The sequence below is a fragment of the Lycium barbarum genome, chromosome 10 (genome assembly GCF_019175385.1).
Source record: "Lycium barbarum isolate Lr01 chromosome 10, ASM1917538v2, whole genome shotgun sequence".
Lineage (NCBI taxonomy): Eukaryota > Viridiplantae > Streptophyta > Magnoliopsida > Solanales > Solanaceae > Lycium > Lycium barbarum.
The window spans coordinates 124823870-124841105 of NC_083346.1; the positions used below are offsets into that span (position 1 = coordinate 124823870).

At 34.1% G+C, this 17236-nt stretch overlaps 2 protein-coding genes across 2 annotated transcripts; both read left to right on the forward strand.

Moving 5' to 3' along the window:
• Positions 1–917: 917 nt before the first annotated feature.
• Positions 918–3163, forward strand: LOC132615467 (uncharacterized). Its single transcript, XM_060330072.1, has 2 exons — positions 918–1156; positions 2323–3163. The coding sequence occupies exons 1-2, from the start codon at positions 1007–1009 to the stop codon at positions 2965–2967; spliced, it is 795 nt and encodes a 264-aa protein (XP_060186055.1). The 5' UTR covers positions 918–1006; the 3' UTR covers positions 2968–3163.
• Positions 3164–6219: 3056 nt separating this feature from the next.
• LOC132614578 (protochlorophyllide-dependent translocon component 52, chloroplastic-like) lies at positions 6220–12626 on the forward strand. Its single transcript, XM_060329049.1, has 7 exons — positions 6220–6896; positions 8527–8714; positions 9180–9269; positions 9366–9552; positions 9632–9829; positions 11457–11644; positions 12156–12626. Exons 1-7 carry the CDS (start codon positions 6360–6362, stop codon positions 12409–12411), a joined length of 1644 nt encoding a protein of 547 aa, XP_060185032.1. The 5' UTR covers positions 6220–6359; the 3' UTR covers positions 12412–12626.
• The last annotated feature ends 4610 nt before the right edge of the window (positions 12627–17236 follow it).

The following is a 17236-nucleotide window of genomic DNA, read 5'->3' on the forward strand; positions in this document are numbered from 1 at the left end:
ACTCAACTGAAAGGAGATCGACCAATCATGAAATCAGCAATGGATGTAATCTTAGGACTAGGGGAAAAAACAAGATTATGCAGATATTAAATTAAGAACCTACAATTTTTATGGAATTATTTAATTAACGAAGAATATAAATTATAAATTCTTCTGTAATTAATTGAACTTCTAAAAAGTTTATAACTTTTAGGAGTTTACCGCATATAAATCAAGCACAGACGCAAAAAAACAAGCGAATTTTTTTATGCAGTGTCTTTTAGCCCACCATTAACAAATATTTCATTCATGACGTACTACACAAATTATTGGTTCAGTCTACAGTCAACGGACCTTTATTCTACTATAGTACTACTTCCCTTATTCTATTTACCTTGTGTCCCAAGACATTTATTCATTTGTCTTCTTTGTTAAATTTTTATTGCGGGAATGGAAAACTTGTTTTTCTCCCTTAATAGGCTTAGCAAATGCAAAGTCAGATCTTTTTGGTATGAAGCGTTTTTCTCTCTTTTAAGAGGCTTATTATATAAGAAATCATATCAATATTTTTGGTATGAAGCGTTTTTCTCTCTTTTAAGAGGCTTATTATATAAGAAGTCATATCAATATTTTTTGGTATGAAGCGTTTTTCTCCTTTAATAGGCTTATCAAATATGAGATTGGATCTTTTTGGTATGAATATTTTTTCGAAATTAAATTGAATTAGTTAAAATGAACTATGAATACCAAATAATCAATTGAAAAGTATTTTTAAATATTTTAAGGGATACATTAACTATGGGAAAATTCCGTCTAACTAGTTAATCTCCACGTGTTTTGGTCAAACACATAGTACTCCACCAATAAAATCAAAGGCAAAAAGCAATACGCAAACACCATGAAAACTACACTTAGTACTGCACCAATAACGTCTTCTTCTACTTGCCCCGTGAGCATCTATAAAGGGAACAATGATTTCAAGTTTTCAATCATATCAGATAGCGAAATAAGAGAAGACTAAAAAAGAATGGCGGAATTGTTCATTAAGCAAGCACAACAGTATTCAGAGGGTAGGCCAAGTTACCCTGAAGAATTGTTCAATTTCATAGCTTCAAAAACACCTTGTCATGATCTTGTTTGGGATGTTGGCACTGGTAGCGGCCAGGCTGCTAAATCTGTAAGTCTCTCTTTCTCCTCTCGCGCCTTGATCCCCTTGACTTCTTCATGTGGCGCAGTATGTTCAAGATTTAATTATATGTATGAAAACTAGTATTTGACCTATCTATCTATCTATCTATCTATATATATATATATATATATATATATATATATATATATATATATATAATGGCGGAGCGTTTATTTCCATTAAAAAATTACACGGTAGAGATAAGTAAAAAGAAATTCGTCAATGTATATATGCATTATGCTACATGTTGAATTCCTTTGACTTGTTTATGTGTTTACTTTTTTATATTTCGACGCCTCCTTAGTGAAAATCCTGGTTCTGCTACTATATATATATGCAATATAATTTTCAGGCAAAGGGTGTTAAACAGACCACCTTCGATGTTTGTAGCTTCACCTCTACTTATGTAAGAGAATTGACCAAAAAAAGTAGACTTTTGTCTAGAATCATATGATATATAGCAGCATAGCAAAGAGTAGAGACCTATTTTTCTAGAGAATGGCACAATGTTTTCTCTTTTTCCAATCAATTAGTCCATAAGGGAAAACAAGAAATCTTGCATTTTTAATCTTGCACTAGCAGCTCTTTTACATATCTAGAGTTATAGGCTCATAATATACTACAATAAGAAGAGAACTTGTTAATCTCAGTATCCATGGCAACTGATTTCCCCTGTTCTGATACCCTCTGCTATGTTAAGAGATGCAAATACATTACCAAGAATTGCACACTTGGTTCAACTTTTTCTCATTTGCTAATCTAAATTCTGTTCTGTTCGGAAATGGTTAAACGTCATAATATTTACTCCGTCTATTCCTTTTTATGTGGCATTATTTCCTCATCAGTTAGTTCTAAATTAGAACGTCACCTTTCTATGTTGGGAAATACTTAACTTTATATTTTTCATTTTACGCACACTTCATGGCATTATAGCGGCAGAAATGGTATGGCCGGCTTAACACCAAAAGTTCCAACAAGTCTTTCTTGCTTCTTTAATTTTCATGACGAGTCAAACTCCGCTACATAAATTAGAACAAAGGGATTACTTAAGAATGAGTTCAATAACATTCATCCCTAGTGTTCCACCATGCTTTTCTTTTTTCTCATAAACTGTTTTTTGTCCTAAATTGCTCCAAAACTATTGTTGTCCTCAGTTAGCTAAGCTCTACAAGAATGTAGTAGCCACAGACACAAGTCCAAAGCAGCTTGAATTTGCAGCAAATGTTCCGAATGTTCGATACATATGTACCACTTCCAAGATGTCAATATCCGAAATCAAAACCAAAATAGGAGCAGAGTCAAGTGTAGATTTGGTAACAATTGCACAAGCAATGCATTGGTTTGATCTCCCAACTTTTTATCAACAAGTCAAATGGATACTCAAGAAAGCAAATGGAGTAATAGCAGCATGGTGTTACACAGTGCCAGAAGTAAACAGCTCAGTGGATGCAATTTTTGATAAATTTTACACTATTGATGCTGGACCTTATTGGGAATCGCCAAGAAAATTGGTGGATGAAAAGTACAAAACTATTGATTTCCCATTTGAGGCTGTAGATGGTTGTGATCATAATGGACCATTTGAGTTCAAGATTGAGAAAGTGATGGACTTGGATTCTTACTTCACATACTTGAGGTCATGGTCAGCTTATCAAATTGCAAAAGAAAAGGGTGTTGAGCTGTTGACTGATGATGTTGTTGACAAATTCACAAGTGCTTGGAATGAAGATGGCGAAAGCCAGAAAACTGTGATTTTCCCAATTTACTTGAGGATTGGCAAAGTTGGAAATTTGTATTGAAAATGAAATCAGTACTTCAGTTATATCTACAATTTGATCATCCATTTTGTATTTTCTGCTGGTTGTTATCTTTTAATAAGGCATTTAATAAGTACTACTATTCCCCTTGCATCCATCATTAAACTACAATATTATCTTGGCTCAGGATATGGATGATGCAGTTGCAGCAAAATTGCTAATCCAACAAACTTTTCTATATTATCTTAGCTCAAGAGATGGATGATTTAGTAATAGCCGGCAAGAGTGGTCAATTGAACATCCTTTTCTGAAAATTCATATTGTATATGTTGGATCAAATATTAGTACTTGTTATACATATATATTAAATTTGAACATTTGAATCTTTTTTCTCATCATATATCTCGATGTCCTCTTACCTTAGATGAATTTAAAAGGGTAATGCTTGGTCAGTGAAAGTTCATGGCCCCAACTTATTTAGGATTGAAGCGTATTGTATAAATATTATTCGCATTATGCATACCTCTATATAGGGGTGTACATGGACCAGGCTGGTTCGGATTTTTCAAACACCAAACCAAACCAATTGTGTCGGGTTTTAAAATTTATACACCAAACCAAACCAATAAAATTCGGGTTTTTCAACCTCGGGTTTTCTCGGATTGTTCAGTTTTCTCAGATTTTTCAGGTTTTTTTTCGAAATAGTCTTGATACAAAACATATAACTTTTACTTTAAATATTTCTCTAGTCTTAGTAAGATACAATTATATAATTAAGGTGTTTCTTAAGAAAATAACACAAAATGTGAGAAGAGTAATGACATTGTATTAAAATATTCAACAAAAGCTAATATAATCGGTTAAAATGAATATTGCTAATTAACAAGCCATAAAAGAAAATGATCATAATCTAAAAATACCAAAAGAAAAGAACTCAAAGCTCCTTAATACAAGATACACTTCCTTTAATGAGGCAAAAAAAAATTCGACTTTAGACAAATTATCACTAGAAGCAGCTAAAAAAAGGTGATTTAAGAAAGAAAAGAACTCAAAGCTCCTAAATATAAGATATACTTTCTTTAATGAGGGGCAAAAAATTGAAACTTTAGACAATTTTTCACTACAAGAAACTTAAAAAAAGGTGATTTAAGTAAACTATACTCCACTAACCTTATTGGTAAGGTCAGTCCTATGCATGGCTGAGATTCTTAGGCGGTCAACATCAGGTCTTTGACCATATTTATCTCTGAATTCTTGAAGTGTCACGTCAATTTCAGAATTGGGTATTGCAAAACCACGATCTTTAAGCATTTCAAGAATTGTTTTACGTGCAACAAAGTAACGCTGACTCTCAACAGTACCATCATCAACAAAACTGATTAAACATGTGCCTAAATTGTCCCCATCAACTTCCATACCTGACCCATTAAGGTCCATTGTATAAAATTTGTGCTATTTTTGTTAAGCTAATTTGGAATTGAGAAGTGTAGGTTTTGCTGACACTGAGGAAAACAATGTTGTTTTGCGTGTGTGCTTTTTAGTTGAAAGTTGTTAAAATTACTAAAAGAGGGTTTGCACGTTTTGAAACGAATAAATAGGGAGTGACGTTTCTCTTTATTACGAGTTGCGACTATGGGTGATTGGCTCATTTAATATGTGACCTGTCTATGTAATCTTCTAGTTCATATTATCAAAATCTCCTTACAAGTTCAGTTACTATTTAAAGTTTAAAAGGTTATTAATTTATTTTATTATCTAAAAGAAATGGAACTTTTTTCAAAATTATTTAGAAATTGACCATTCTTTAAGTGTAGCTTTTTTATTGGAACAAAAAAGAAGTAGCTTTTTAGAAGGAAAAAACAATTTTATGAGTGTTAATAGTGTTTAAGTTGTGAATACTATGATTGCGATACTTATCACTCACATCCATAGCCACAATTGTTCTAGATTTTTGTCCTAGTACATAAGTTATTTTATAAAGGTATTTATCTTTCATCACTTGGATAATTAATGAGATTTTTTTATATTTTTTCTAATAAAAGAGAAAAATTATGAATCGACGATATGAAAAATAAAAAAACAAAAATGGATTAGCATACTACAAGACATAGATATAACTAAGGTATTATAGACCGGGCTTGGCAATTTTGACTATAATAAATATGTTCATATGCTTCCATGTTCGTGCACATTTAAGCAAGCTGAAGAGGTTCTAATTAGCATTTCTTTCCAGAAATTAATTTATCAAAATTGCTGCAATTTTCCTTTGATATAACAAGGTATAAATATTAAACAGCGTAATAGAAATCCACCTTGCCATTCAGAAGAAAATATCATGTTATAAATGAATTTAAAAGTTAAAAAAGAAGCCAAACAAAATACAAAATATATAGGGATCAACAATAGTTTGATTTTATTAGAATTTATTCTATATTTTACTAGTAGTATTTTGTATTACCCATTCTCAATGAGATTCTTGGTTCTCCTCATTGTTTTCTCCTCAGCTTGTTTGGATGGTTGTTATCTATTGTATCTGTATTGTATTGTTATTTTAATTATAAGGCTTATTTTGATTGTTATTTTATTAAATTAGCTTAATATGTAATAATAAAAAGTGTTTTTTTTATGTAAGATCTATTTGTTGTGACTTGTTGCTCTATCTTTTTCTCATCTTTCTGCATTTACTCTATTTGTTATAATAATTTTTCCCCATTCATAATTTTCTTTGTAATATTGTAAATGTTTTCTTCTTCATATTATTGAAGCGTGTTATATTAGAACTACAAAACACACAAAATCTATCTAAATATTATATTCGTCAAAACAAATAAAATATAATATAATACAATAAGATAAAATACATTATCAAACACATGTAACTACCCTCCAACAAGCTGGGCGTGCCGGCATGGCCTGGCGAGGACAAGTGTGTGATCCATTCTTTTTTCATGCTTCAGCTATATTTTTTTTTTTTTGTGTGATTATAACTTCTGGCCATGAATTAACCCGCAAGAGTGGCTCAATTAGTTGAGTTTAGAAATTTTATAATGGAGGTCTTAGGTTCAAAATTTTCTACCTACAACAGTAGTGGAATTTGCTTTCTAAATCGAGCTTGTGGCACGGGATTTGCCTAGCACTGGTTATTTCTCCTGTGTGATTTGCGATCTATTACACAGGAGTTGGATTTACCCGTGGGCACTCGAAAAGTAGCCGCTGGGTCCATGTCAAAAAAAAAAAAAAAAAAACTTCTGGCCATAGATTAATTGCAGAAGATGACGCATTTTATCTAGTAGGGACTAAACAAAGAACATCAATGTGTTGTTTTGCTTAAAGCCACAAACAACTTTTCTACTACTGCATTTGCATATTTCATGGGGTTGCAAGATATAAAAAAGAAGACTTGATTTTTAATTAAACAATTTCAAGACTCAGCCATGCAAGCTATCAAAGCTTCTTCCTTTTCACCATTTCACCTCAACTTGAACTCAACCACTTCATTTCCCAAAACCATATGTGAAAAACCCAACTTGTATATTCATCCAAATAATGAAAACCCCATTTCTTGTTTTCCTTCAATTCAGTCCCAAAATGCAAAATTCAAGCTTTTCACTGCCATTTCCTCAAGTGTGGCAACTGAATCAAGAACCCCATTTGATGAAGATACTGAAAATGAAAACCAAGAAGAGAAATTTGATTGGTATGCTCAGTGGTATCCAATAATGCCAATTTGTGATCTTGATAAGAGAAGGCCACATGGGAAGAAAGTTATGGGGATTGATGTGGTTGTGTGGTGCGATAAAAATGAGAAAGAATGGAAAGTGATGGATGATTCTTGTCCTCATAGATTGGCTCCACTTTCTGAAGGAAGAATTGATCAATGGGGAAGATTACAGTGTGTGTATCATGGCTGGTGTTTTAATGGCTCTGGTGATTGCAAGTTTATTCCTCAAGCTCCTAGGGATGGGCCTCCGGTAATTAGTCTAATAAAACAGTGATTAGTCCCTTTAATTAACACAGTTATCCTTTCATATCTTGTAAAGTTTGCTTGTTTATTTGTCCTCTGTTATGTCCTTTATAGACTGTCTTCAAGTGGTAATGATCATATCACATTAGAGGCGGAGCTAGAACTTTGAGTTTATGAGTTCTATATTCTAGATAATGCAGCTTACGGGGTTCTTGATAAATTATTTATACATATTAAGTGGATTTTTAAAGGCTCAGCTCAACCCATAGGCGAACTAGGTCGGCCCCTGATAACATGTCACTTGAAGTTTTTGCAAAACAAAGCATTTTGGTGTTGATTAAGTTGGCTAGATAGAGAGGAGGTTAATAGTGATCCTAATGTTGCTCGTCGACAACTTTTGCGCAGGTAACAAGATATTGACGTTTTAATTCTATAATAGTCAATCTCGTTACCCAGATTGTGGTATTTATGCTTGAGGGAACATGTACACATACCTTCATATTATGGCACGAGTCGTGTGATCAAGAAAATGAAACTGAATGCTGGTTTTTGCTGAAGGTTTTGGTCATCAGTTTTGAGTGTTCTGTTTAGGAAGCTAGAATGGGAGAAGTAAAGAGTACTTGTGTTTGGTTTCTCGGAAGCAGTTGCTAATCTTTAATTAATCAGGAAAATTCTGTGCAGGAGGTGTTAAACGGTGCGAAAGTAGTTGTTCTTTTTTTAGAAGTTGTGAGCATCTATTGAACGGTAGGTAATACATGAAGAGAGGAAAAACATTCCAGTGCATATTCTTATATGCTTATGCGCATGTTGAAGAATTATGTTTATTGGCTATTCTAGTTCTGTCAAGGCTCCTGGTAAGGAGGAATGAGAATATTTATTGTGACTTTCTGAAGATCAACTACCAGAAGATCTTTTCATTCTGGAATTGTCTGAAAGTTAGATAGGAAGGAAAACAATATTTAGTTCGCCTCTAGATACGATTTTGCTTAAAGAAGTAGTTTTCTGTTACTTAAAAGTTAATTGATGATGCACTTCTCTCCGGAATGAAAAACGTGCACCCATGGGTTCAAGAACTTGAATAACAGAGACTGTCTTGTTGCCTAGCAGTAACTTTTGTTGGAGATTCCATTAAAATAAAACAAAATAACTAGACAGGACTGTCAATGAAACAGTTATGTCAATATGGTCAAATATCAATTCCAATTCATATAGTAGAGCACATAATTTACTATTGTTATCATAGTCAAGGTATAGATCAACCATTTGATTTTTCTTTCTGCTATTCTGAAGGTTTTCCTAGGAAATCCATTGGTAAAGAACTCAAGTATTTTTCATTTTGACATTCCACATTATGTACAATTTACCATGACATCTGTTTGAATACTTACGCAATTGGGTTTACATTTAAAAGGATAATACCCTTCTGATCTTATCTTATCACCGTTACCTGTGTGGCCTCTGGTGAAGGCTTTCTATTTAATTGTCTGATGAAAGATGATGAGAACTTTTGCAGGTCACCGTCTTTGATATTCTTCATTTCCCAAACACGTGAAGTTTTTGACAACAATTTTACAACAGTTTCTGCATTAGCTTTACTCAAGGTAGCTGGGAATGACATTTTTGTATAAACCATGCAGGTTCACACATCCAAAAGAGCTTGTGCAACTGTTTATCCAAGTTGTGTGCAAAATGACATTCTTTGGTTCTGGCCAAATTCTGATCCTTTATACAAAGACATATATTTGACGAAAAGGCCTCCTTACATCCCTGAACTTGATGACAGTTCGTTTTCGAAATCCTTCATAGTCAGAGATATATCATATGGGTAAGCAGACACACACATCTAACTATCTTTGTGGAGAAACTCTGCAGAAATTGTTGCACTTTTTCAGAACAGAAAAAACTTTTTTTTCAAAGAGGGGAAGGGTTTTTGTAAATGAAACGTATGGAATCTAAGAAGTGAGTAGCGGAGGAAAGCAGAAGAAACCCAAATGTTACCATCTGAACAAGCAAAAGATGTAAAAATGTAGTTTCAACACTATAACTGTATTCACGAATAAATCATTGCGAGGAATGTTTTATGAAACCATCAGGTAAAATTGTATGGTCGCAACTAGGGGTGGCAAATTACCCCAAGATAACATGACCCGCCCGAGCCGCCCATTTGTCATGCCTATGCAACTACATTCTTGCTTATTTCAGTTGATGTCTAAGCTTAGGTCAATAATGTCTCAATGCTCAGCTACTTCCTTTTTGAGTAAACATTTGTGACTACTCTAATAAATTTCAGGTATGAGCTTCTGGTTGAAAACCTTATGGACCCAGCTCATGTCCAATATTCACATTATGGCATAATGAATGTTCCAACACCCCCAAAAAGATAAGAAACTTAGACGATCCTTTACATATTTTATTCTATATTCTTTTCTTTGCATGTCTAAGTAACTTCACTTGACTGACAGCATTGTTTTTGCACTGTGAAGGCTGATAGGGAAGGAGGAAGACCACTCGATATAACTGTCACAAAATTGGATGTAAATGGCATTACTGCAAACCAGGGACCTGGACGGAACACATTTGTTCCACCTTGTATGTATTATGGTTCTTTTGCCTTCGGAGGGCCTCAAGGTAAAACACCTGCTGAATCATCTGGAGTTGTACAGGTAATTACTTTATACCAAGTCTTTTTCAGCATTTATTTGGTTCTCTTTGCAGCCGTTTAAATATATATATTCCATGCAGGAAAAATCTTCAGCTGAGAAGAAGAAAAAAGTAATTTTAGTTTTCATCTGCATTCCAGTTAGTCCAGGTCATAGCAGAATTATATTTTCAACTCCAAGAAACTTTGCCGTTTGGGCAGATCGAATAATTCCACGTTGGATATTTCACCTGGGGCAAAACCTAATTTTGGATTCAGACACATATCTTCTTCATGTGGAGGTAATCCATTTGCTTTATTGTATCTTTTCAATTTTGTTGTGTTCTTGTTAAATCTCAGAGTTGATAAATTTACAAAAAAAAACAGAGAAGTTCTAGCTTCATCATATTAGGAGGAATGTCTAAAAGAATTTAAGTATTTACTTATATGAATTTGTGGGAATCTATAAGTGCTTAGATAAACTAATATTTGATTCCACCTGTACTGTTGTCAGTATTTGTGACTTTTAAGCTCTATTTGATGCAGACAGTATGTAATTTCAGATTAGGGGTTGAGACTGGTGATATATTCATGCTTGTTCTTAAAGATGCACACTGTGTCTATATCAATTTCTGGAAGTTAGATGAAGTCAAAGCTAAAGACTTGTTCATAGTGGATTATAAACTAATTGATGCGAGATAGATAGGTGAACTATTACGGTTGATTATTTAACAACAACAACAACATACCCAGTGAAATTCCACAAAGTGGGTTCTGGGGAGGATAGAGTGTACGCAGACCTTACCTCTACCTTGAGAAGGTAGAGAGACTGTTTCCGGTAGACCATCGGCATAAGAAGAAGCAAATCAAAGCAGGATGCAAAAGAAATAACGAATAAACATGTAAACAGAATAATGCAATAACCAAAGAACAAGCAACAACAACAACAGATAATAACACATATCATAAGGCAAGAAACTACAGGAGTACTACTACGACTACTAGTATGGAAGAGTAAGTGGGAGAATACTCAACTACCTACTAAATAGAAGGAAAGACAAGTTCTCCGTAAATATTGGGGTTATGTTGCAAATTTTGGGTGCAATGGTCTTTCTCCTCTTCATCCTTCCCCTTCCTCCTATTCACAGGCCCAGCCTGTTTCCTAAATATAGAAAGAAGGAAGAAGAATTAAAAGATAAGTTCTCCACAAATTTAGGTTGTTTTATGGTTTTACGTGAATCTGCACTAACAAACTTCACACAGGACTCCTTGGTTTGTTGTAGGAATTTGGGAAGTACACTTTACTTTGGCTATGCTACTTGTTTCTATCAAGTCTGGACTATCTCAATTCAGACCTTAACAGTCTTCGTTAATACCGTCAGTTTATGCATCCCAAGAGGAAAGGACCCTTTCATGTCCGCTGAAAAGGAAAATAATCATTTCCATTGAACTAAATTTAATGAAACCCGTTCAACTAAAAGGAAAATAATCATATCCTTGGAACTAAATTTGTTGAAATCCCTTGGTTACCAGATTTATGGACAAGACCAACCGTGGAGAGCCCCATTTTCCATCTAAACTTTGTCAAATAGTAGCTTTTGGAGCTGGAATTATAAGTAGGAACTTTTATATACAAACTGTTACTTTTAGGAAATATTGTGATTTTGCTGTTTTCACTGCCTTGTATACTAACCGCACTGTTAAATGTTAGAGAGATTGAAATAGCTCTAGACATGTGATATAACCTCTTTTTGCTGACACTACTCCTCTAACTTGTCTCGAGTTGTATTCAATGTATTGAAACACTTGTTAAAAGGTGAGGATATTTGTATTAGACCCAGGTGAAGCCGTTGTGCTTTTAGGTGAAACGTTGCCTTGTACAATATGATGATTCTTCCTTTCTCATTCAATTTGTTTTCCGTTATGAAGGAGCAAAAGCTAAAGGAAATTGGCTCCTACAATTGGCATAAAGCTTGCTATGTGCCAACAAAGGCAGATGCCATTGTTGTTGCTTTTAGAAGGTGGTTGAACAAATATGCAGGCGGCGAAGTTGATTGGCGCGGAAAGTACAACGGAGATCTCCCGCCAACTCCTCCAAGGGAACAGTTGCTGGACAGGTTTGTTTGCTTCCACACTTCTGATATAGATTCTTGATTCTAGTTTAAACAAGTTTTGGACCTGTAAGGACATTCGCTAGATCTGTTTGGCCAAACTTACAGAATCTACTTATTTTGAAAAGTGTTTTTTGTTAGATGTGCTTTTTGAAAAAGTATTCTTGGAGGAAGCATGTTGTGTTTAGTTAATTCATTTGACTGATATTAGAGCAGCAATTTATTCTTGACAAGGTTCCAAAAGTGATTCTGCTACTACTTAAAAGCACTTGTTTTTTTTTAAAAAGCTTGGCCAAACACCTCAACTCTCTAAAATAAGCATTTTTTTTTTTTTTTTTTAAATAAGGCACTTTTGGCTTCCTAAAAGCTTGGACAAACAGGCTAATATCTTAAATAGTCTTGAAAACTACCTTCTGAAAGCTTTCGGTAGATTGTTCGTACAGACTCTTGAGAAAACCTTTTAGAGACAAAGACTTTGAATCAACATTAATAGTAATATGTTTATGCTTCGTCTCAGATACTGGACTCATACGGTGAACTGCACAAGTTGCAATCTTGCATATAAAGGTCTCAATGCTCTTGAAGTTATACTACAGATCGCCTCCATTGCTGTGATCGGAATTGTTGCAGCAGCAAAGCAGGGCACGTTGTCTGTGGTCGCGAGATATTCTCTGGTCTCCGTTGCATTACTATGCTTCGTGACCTCAAGGTGGTTGTCTCACTTTATATACAAAAATTTCCATTTCCACGACTATGACCACGCCTTCCGTTGACACTTCAGTACTGTCAGAATGACTTGGAGCTGAATACTCACTGTATAAACAAATTACTTATAGTTGAAATTTGCAGAAAAAGGTCGATACATGACCTATTGCTGCTAAATGCTAGTTATAGTGTTACTTTTGATACTTTGAAGTCTTGTCCTTTTTATCACTTCTGAACTTTTCGATATTCTTGCAAATTTTAGTGGGCAGCGCTTCTCTTTCAATGAGTCAAATCCAGATTAGTCCGAACTAGTAAATTTTGGGTACTGGATGGTCAAGTAAAAAAAGAAGAAATTTTGCTTGAAAGAGCTCCTAAAGTTTCTTCCTTCTCACCATTTCACCTCAAGTCAGCTGTAATTTGCTACAAATAGGTAAATTATACAGATGATACGAAAGAAATTTACATTATCAGTATATACACGTCATATAAGATTCCAATTCTTTACACTATCAGTTTCTTGCTTAGCTTTGGTCCCTTTGGACGCTAATCATACTACTTCCCATTCTTTTTACTGTTGGATTTGTAAAACAAATGGTATTGTCTGGAACCTTCTGCCCTTTTTAAATAATAACTAAAATCCTGAAAAGGTTTGAGGACTATAACTCTTGTTGTAATTCGAAATAAGAATGAACCACATGTAGAATAAAGCTGGAAGATCCATCTATGATTCTCCATGATATCCACAATTTCGAGTACTTAGTGGGTTTGCTTTCTCCATGATGGATTCTTTTATTGTTTTCTTCTCGGTGACTAGTAGTAGTTGTTTTGGAGCCTGACTAAATCGGATTCATGTCAGGAAGTTTAAGGTAAAGCGTTCTCTACTACCAAAGGCGACTTCATATATAAATTAAGCTCGAACTCGAGATTTCTTATTAAAGCAGAAGTAGTACTTACCAGTTCTTCATCACAACCTTTGATCGTCACCGACCCTTGTGATAATATGAATTGAATGTAACCTAACTCGTATGAATTAAGATGGAGAAAAAGAAAAAGATAGAGAGTAAATTTGTAGAGAGAGAAATATATGTATTTCTTATTCATTCAACTGATTGTATACATGGTATACATGAGGTAAAGTAACTAACTAATCATCATCATCATAACTAACTAATCATGACACTTAACTAACTTAATGACACAGTTAAATTACCACCATACCCTTCTAGTTACATGCTTCTTATGTCATTTCTTCTACAACGCTCCTCAAGCTAGGTATGAGCTAGGTATTTCAAATATGTTCAACAGACCTAGCTTGGAACTTAGATATTCATGTTGAGCCCTAGTAAGTCCTTTAGTCAAGATGTCAGCAGATTGCTCCAATGTAGTGATATACTTTGTTGCTACCATTCCTTGCATTATTTTTTCCCTTATAAAGTGGCAGTCTATTTCAATGTGGTTGGTCCTTTCATGATATACAGGATTTGCTGCTGTCTTGCTATCACTGAAAATGTCAACTGTTTTCTTGTGATCAACTCCTAGTTCCTTTAGTAATCCTAGTATCCATACTAGCTCAGATGCAGTTGATGCAATGCTTCTGTACTCTGATTCTGCTGAGCTCCTAGAAATAGTTTTTTGTTTCTTTGACTTCCAAGTGATTAATGAATCTTCTAACTTGATTAAGTAACTTGCTACTGATCTTCTAGAGATGGGACAAGATGCCCAATCTGCATCGCAAAATGAAGTCAAGTCTGTGTTGCTTTTGCTTGACAAAAGGATTCCTTAACCTGGTTGCCTCTTCAAATATCTTACAATCCTTAAGGCTGCTTCTATATGAGACTGTTTAGGCTGTTGTAGAAATTGACTCTGAGTTTAAACATTGCTGACCTGGTCATTGTTAAATATAGTAGTTTTCCAATAAGTCTTTGATATGATCCTTGATCTGTGTGGATCATCTTGTGCAAGTTGTGGTTGTTTCTTCTGATGTAATATCTGATCTGTTGTATGTGAACTACAGTCTGTAGACTGTAAGAGATTCAGATAATCATCCTAGACTTTGGTGGTTAACTTTGCATTGGTGTCTATAGGTGTTGCAGTTGGTTTAGCTGCAGCTAATCTAGTTTCTGATATCAGTTCCAACACATACTTCCTTTGGTGCATCAATATTCCTTTTCAGACCTTGCAAACTCAATTCCAAGAAAATACTTAAGTTCACCAACATCTTTCATCTTAAAAGCTTTTTGCAGTGTCTTTTTTGTTTTCTTGACCAACTATAGACTAGTTCCTTTATCAACATGTCATCCATATATACCGATACAATAGTAAGTCCTTCTGCACTATTTTTAATAAACAATTAAAAATCATATTCACTCTGATGAAATTGAGCATTAAGTAAAGCTTCAGTAAGTTTTGCATTCCATTGCCTTGGGGTTTGCTTAAGTCCATACAAGGATTTGATAAGTCTATATACTTTCATCGCCCCCTGACTTGAAAATCCTTATGGCATCTGCATATCGATCTCATCATGAAGATTACCTTGTAGAAAGGCATTATATACATCCATTGGCTGGAACTAGGCATTGGAAAATTCAGCTTAGTAGGGATAGTTAAAGAGTCCTGATGTATATGCCATTTGTTGATAGTTGATTGCTTTCAAGAGCTTCTATCTCATTTTTCACTGCTTCTACCCACGTTGGGTCTTTTACTGCTTCAGAATAGGTCTTTGGTTCAGTTGTATTTGAAGTAGCTGCTATATAGGCTTGATATGTAGGTGAAAGGTTGTTGTATGATATGCAGTTGGATATAGGATGTGGAACATCATGGTGTATGTTTAATGACACAAAATCTTTCATCCATGTGGGTGGTTTTTTTTTTCTTCCTGATCTTCTTCGGGTGTAGCTGGTATGACAAGAGGTTCTGGTGGTAATGCAATTTCTTGTGGTGGTATATTTTCTGGTAAGTTTATTTCTAGATATAACTGTGATTATGGATTTGAAATTAAAGTGTGATTCTTTGCTTATTCATGTTATCTAGAGAAATCTTTTCATCTTTTCCTAATTGGTACTTCAGGTATTAAAAGAATAGTGTTAGTACCTTTTTACTACCTTTTGGAGCCGACTTAAGGCTTTATCTTTGACTTTAGCTATTTTTCTTACAAGACATGGAGAAAATGTAGAGGATGTGGAGGACAAGAGAGGATGCAGGGTGCTTGAATAAGATTTAGAATGAGCCCAGCATTAGTTGATGCGGGTAAGACAATGCCTGGATGTAAAACCACTTGGTGTTGTTAGCTACTTGATATGTTCAAGGGATACTCTTTGTAAATGGTGGAGGCAAGGTGTGCTCAAATGTGTGAAGTTGGCTGCTCTAGATGCTTCTTTAGTTCCTTGGTAATCTTTTTATAGACTAATAGGCTGGTTAGTGTTAAGACAACTTTGAGATGAATTATATGACTCATTAGCTTCCAAATTTAGGTCAGCTTCTTAAGACATTCTTTGATGCTATATTGCAAAAGATGATTCTTTCTTCCTTTATAGCCCGCACGTTCATTGTTGCTTTTGCAGAAGCAGAGTTTCTCTCATATTTATATTCTATCAAAAACTAAACGACACAAACAAATAATAATGTCAGGCACAAGCCAATGCCTTGCACGGGCACAAACCAACTAGTATACAATATAATTATTTTCCGTCTCAATAATAAGTAGTTGTTCTGACAAATTGAACTTCACAAAACAAATAATTAGTACGCTATGCATTTATAATTGGGGTAAATATTAGGTACAAATAATTTTTAACCGTTCAGGTGTAAATTTGTTTATGTGGTTGACGGGTTGTTATCATTTGGAGGTTTTATCTGTTGATTTCATTTCATTTGGCTATAATACAAGATTATTAAAATAGGAAAAAGTTTTTGTTGCACTAGCATTTTCAAATGAAACCTAACCCCTTGATGCCTAAAGTTGTAATTTTCACTAAACATAATTGCGATATTCATGGAATCATATGAAACGTCAACATGTGTTCCCATTATAGAACAAACATGGTGATCCACTCGCCACCTTTTATCATTCGAAATCAAGAAACTAAATCAACTTTCCTCTTTCTTTAATTGAGTTCTTATTAATGTACCCTTGCCTTTCAATTTATATGACAAAATTTGATTGAGCATAAAATTTAAAAATAAAAATAAAAAACAAAGAAAGGGTTCTTAAATTTGTGTTATTAAATAAGCTATAACATTCGTGTTATCTTTAAGGTTTTTAATTTGAAACTATGATTTTAAACATGTAATGATATTTGCATAGCTATAAAAACTTGGTCATTAAGGATAAAATGAAAAGTTTAACTCTAATTGTCTCTAAATTTAGATTCGTGATGCTTTTTGAAACGGAATAAAATAAAATACTGACACATAAACTTAAACAGAGGGAGTAGCACTCATGTACTTTGAACAAAATAGATGATTGATTCAAGGAAAAGAAATCAAGAATGACATATACTTCAACTTGAACACGCAACATTTTCAAGCATCATATGTGAGAAACCCAACTTTTATTTTCCTCTAAATCATCGACAACCCCATAAGTCAAGATTCAATCTTTTCACTACCAATATTTCTAATTCTACTCTCTCAAATAATGAACCACAACAACTACTTCCAAATGATGATGAAGAAATTAGAACTAAGAATGAATACCAAGAAGAGAAATCTGAGTGGTATATATGCACAATCACGATTAAAAATCACTATTTTTCCACTGAATGTCGGTGGAAAAAACCTAAATAGTAGTGTTTTCACTCAGAAAAATTAGAAAGTTTCACAGCGTTTTAATGAGAACTTGTTTCTCACCATGCATTTTTCCAATTAGTTGATTCGGTGAGAATGAAGTAGAAA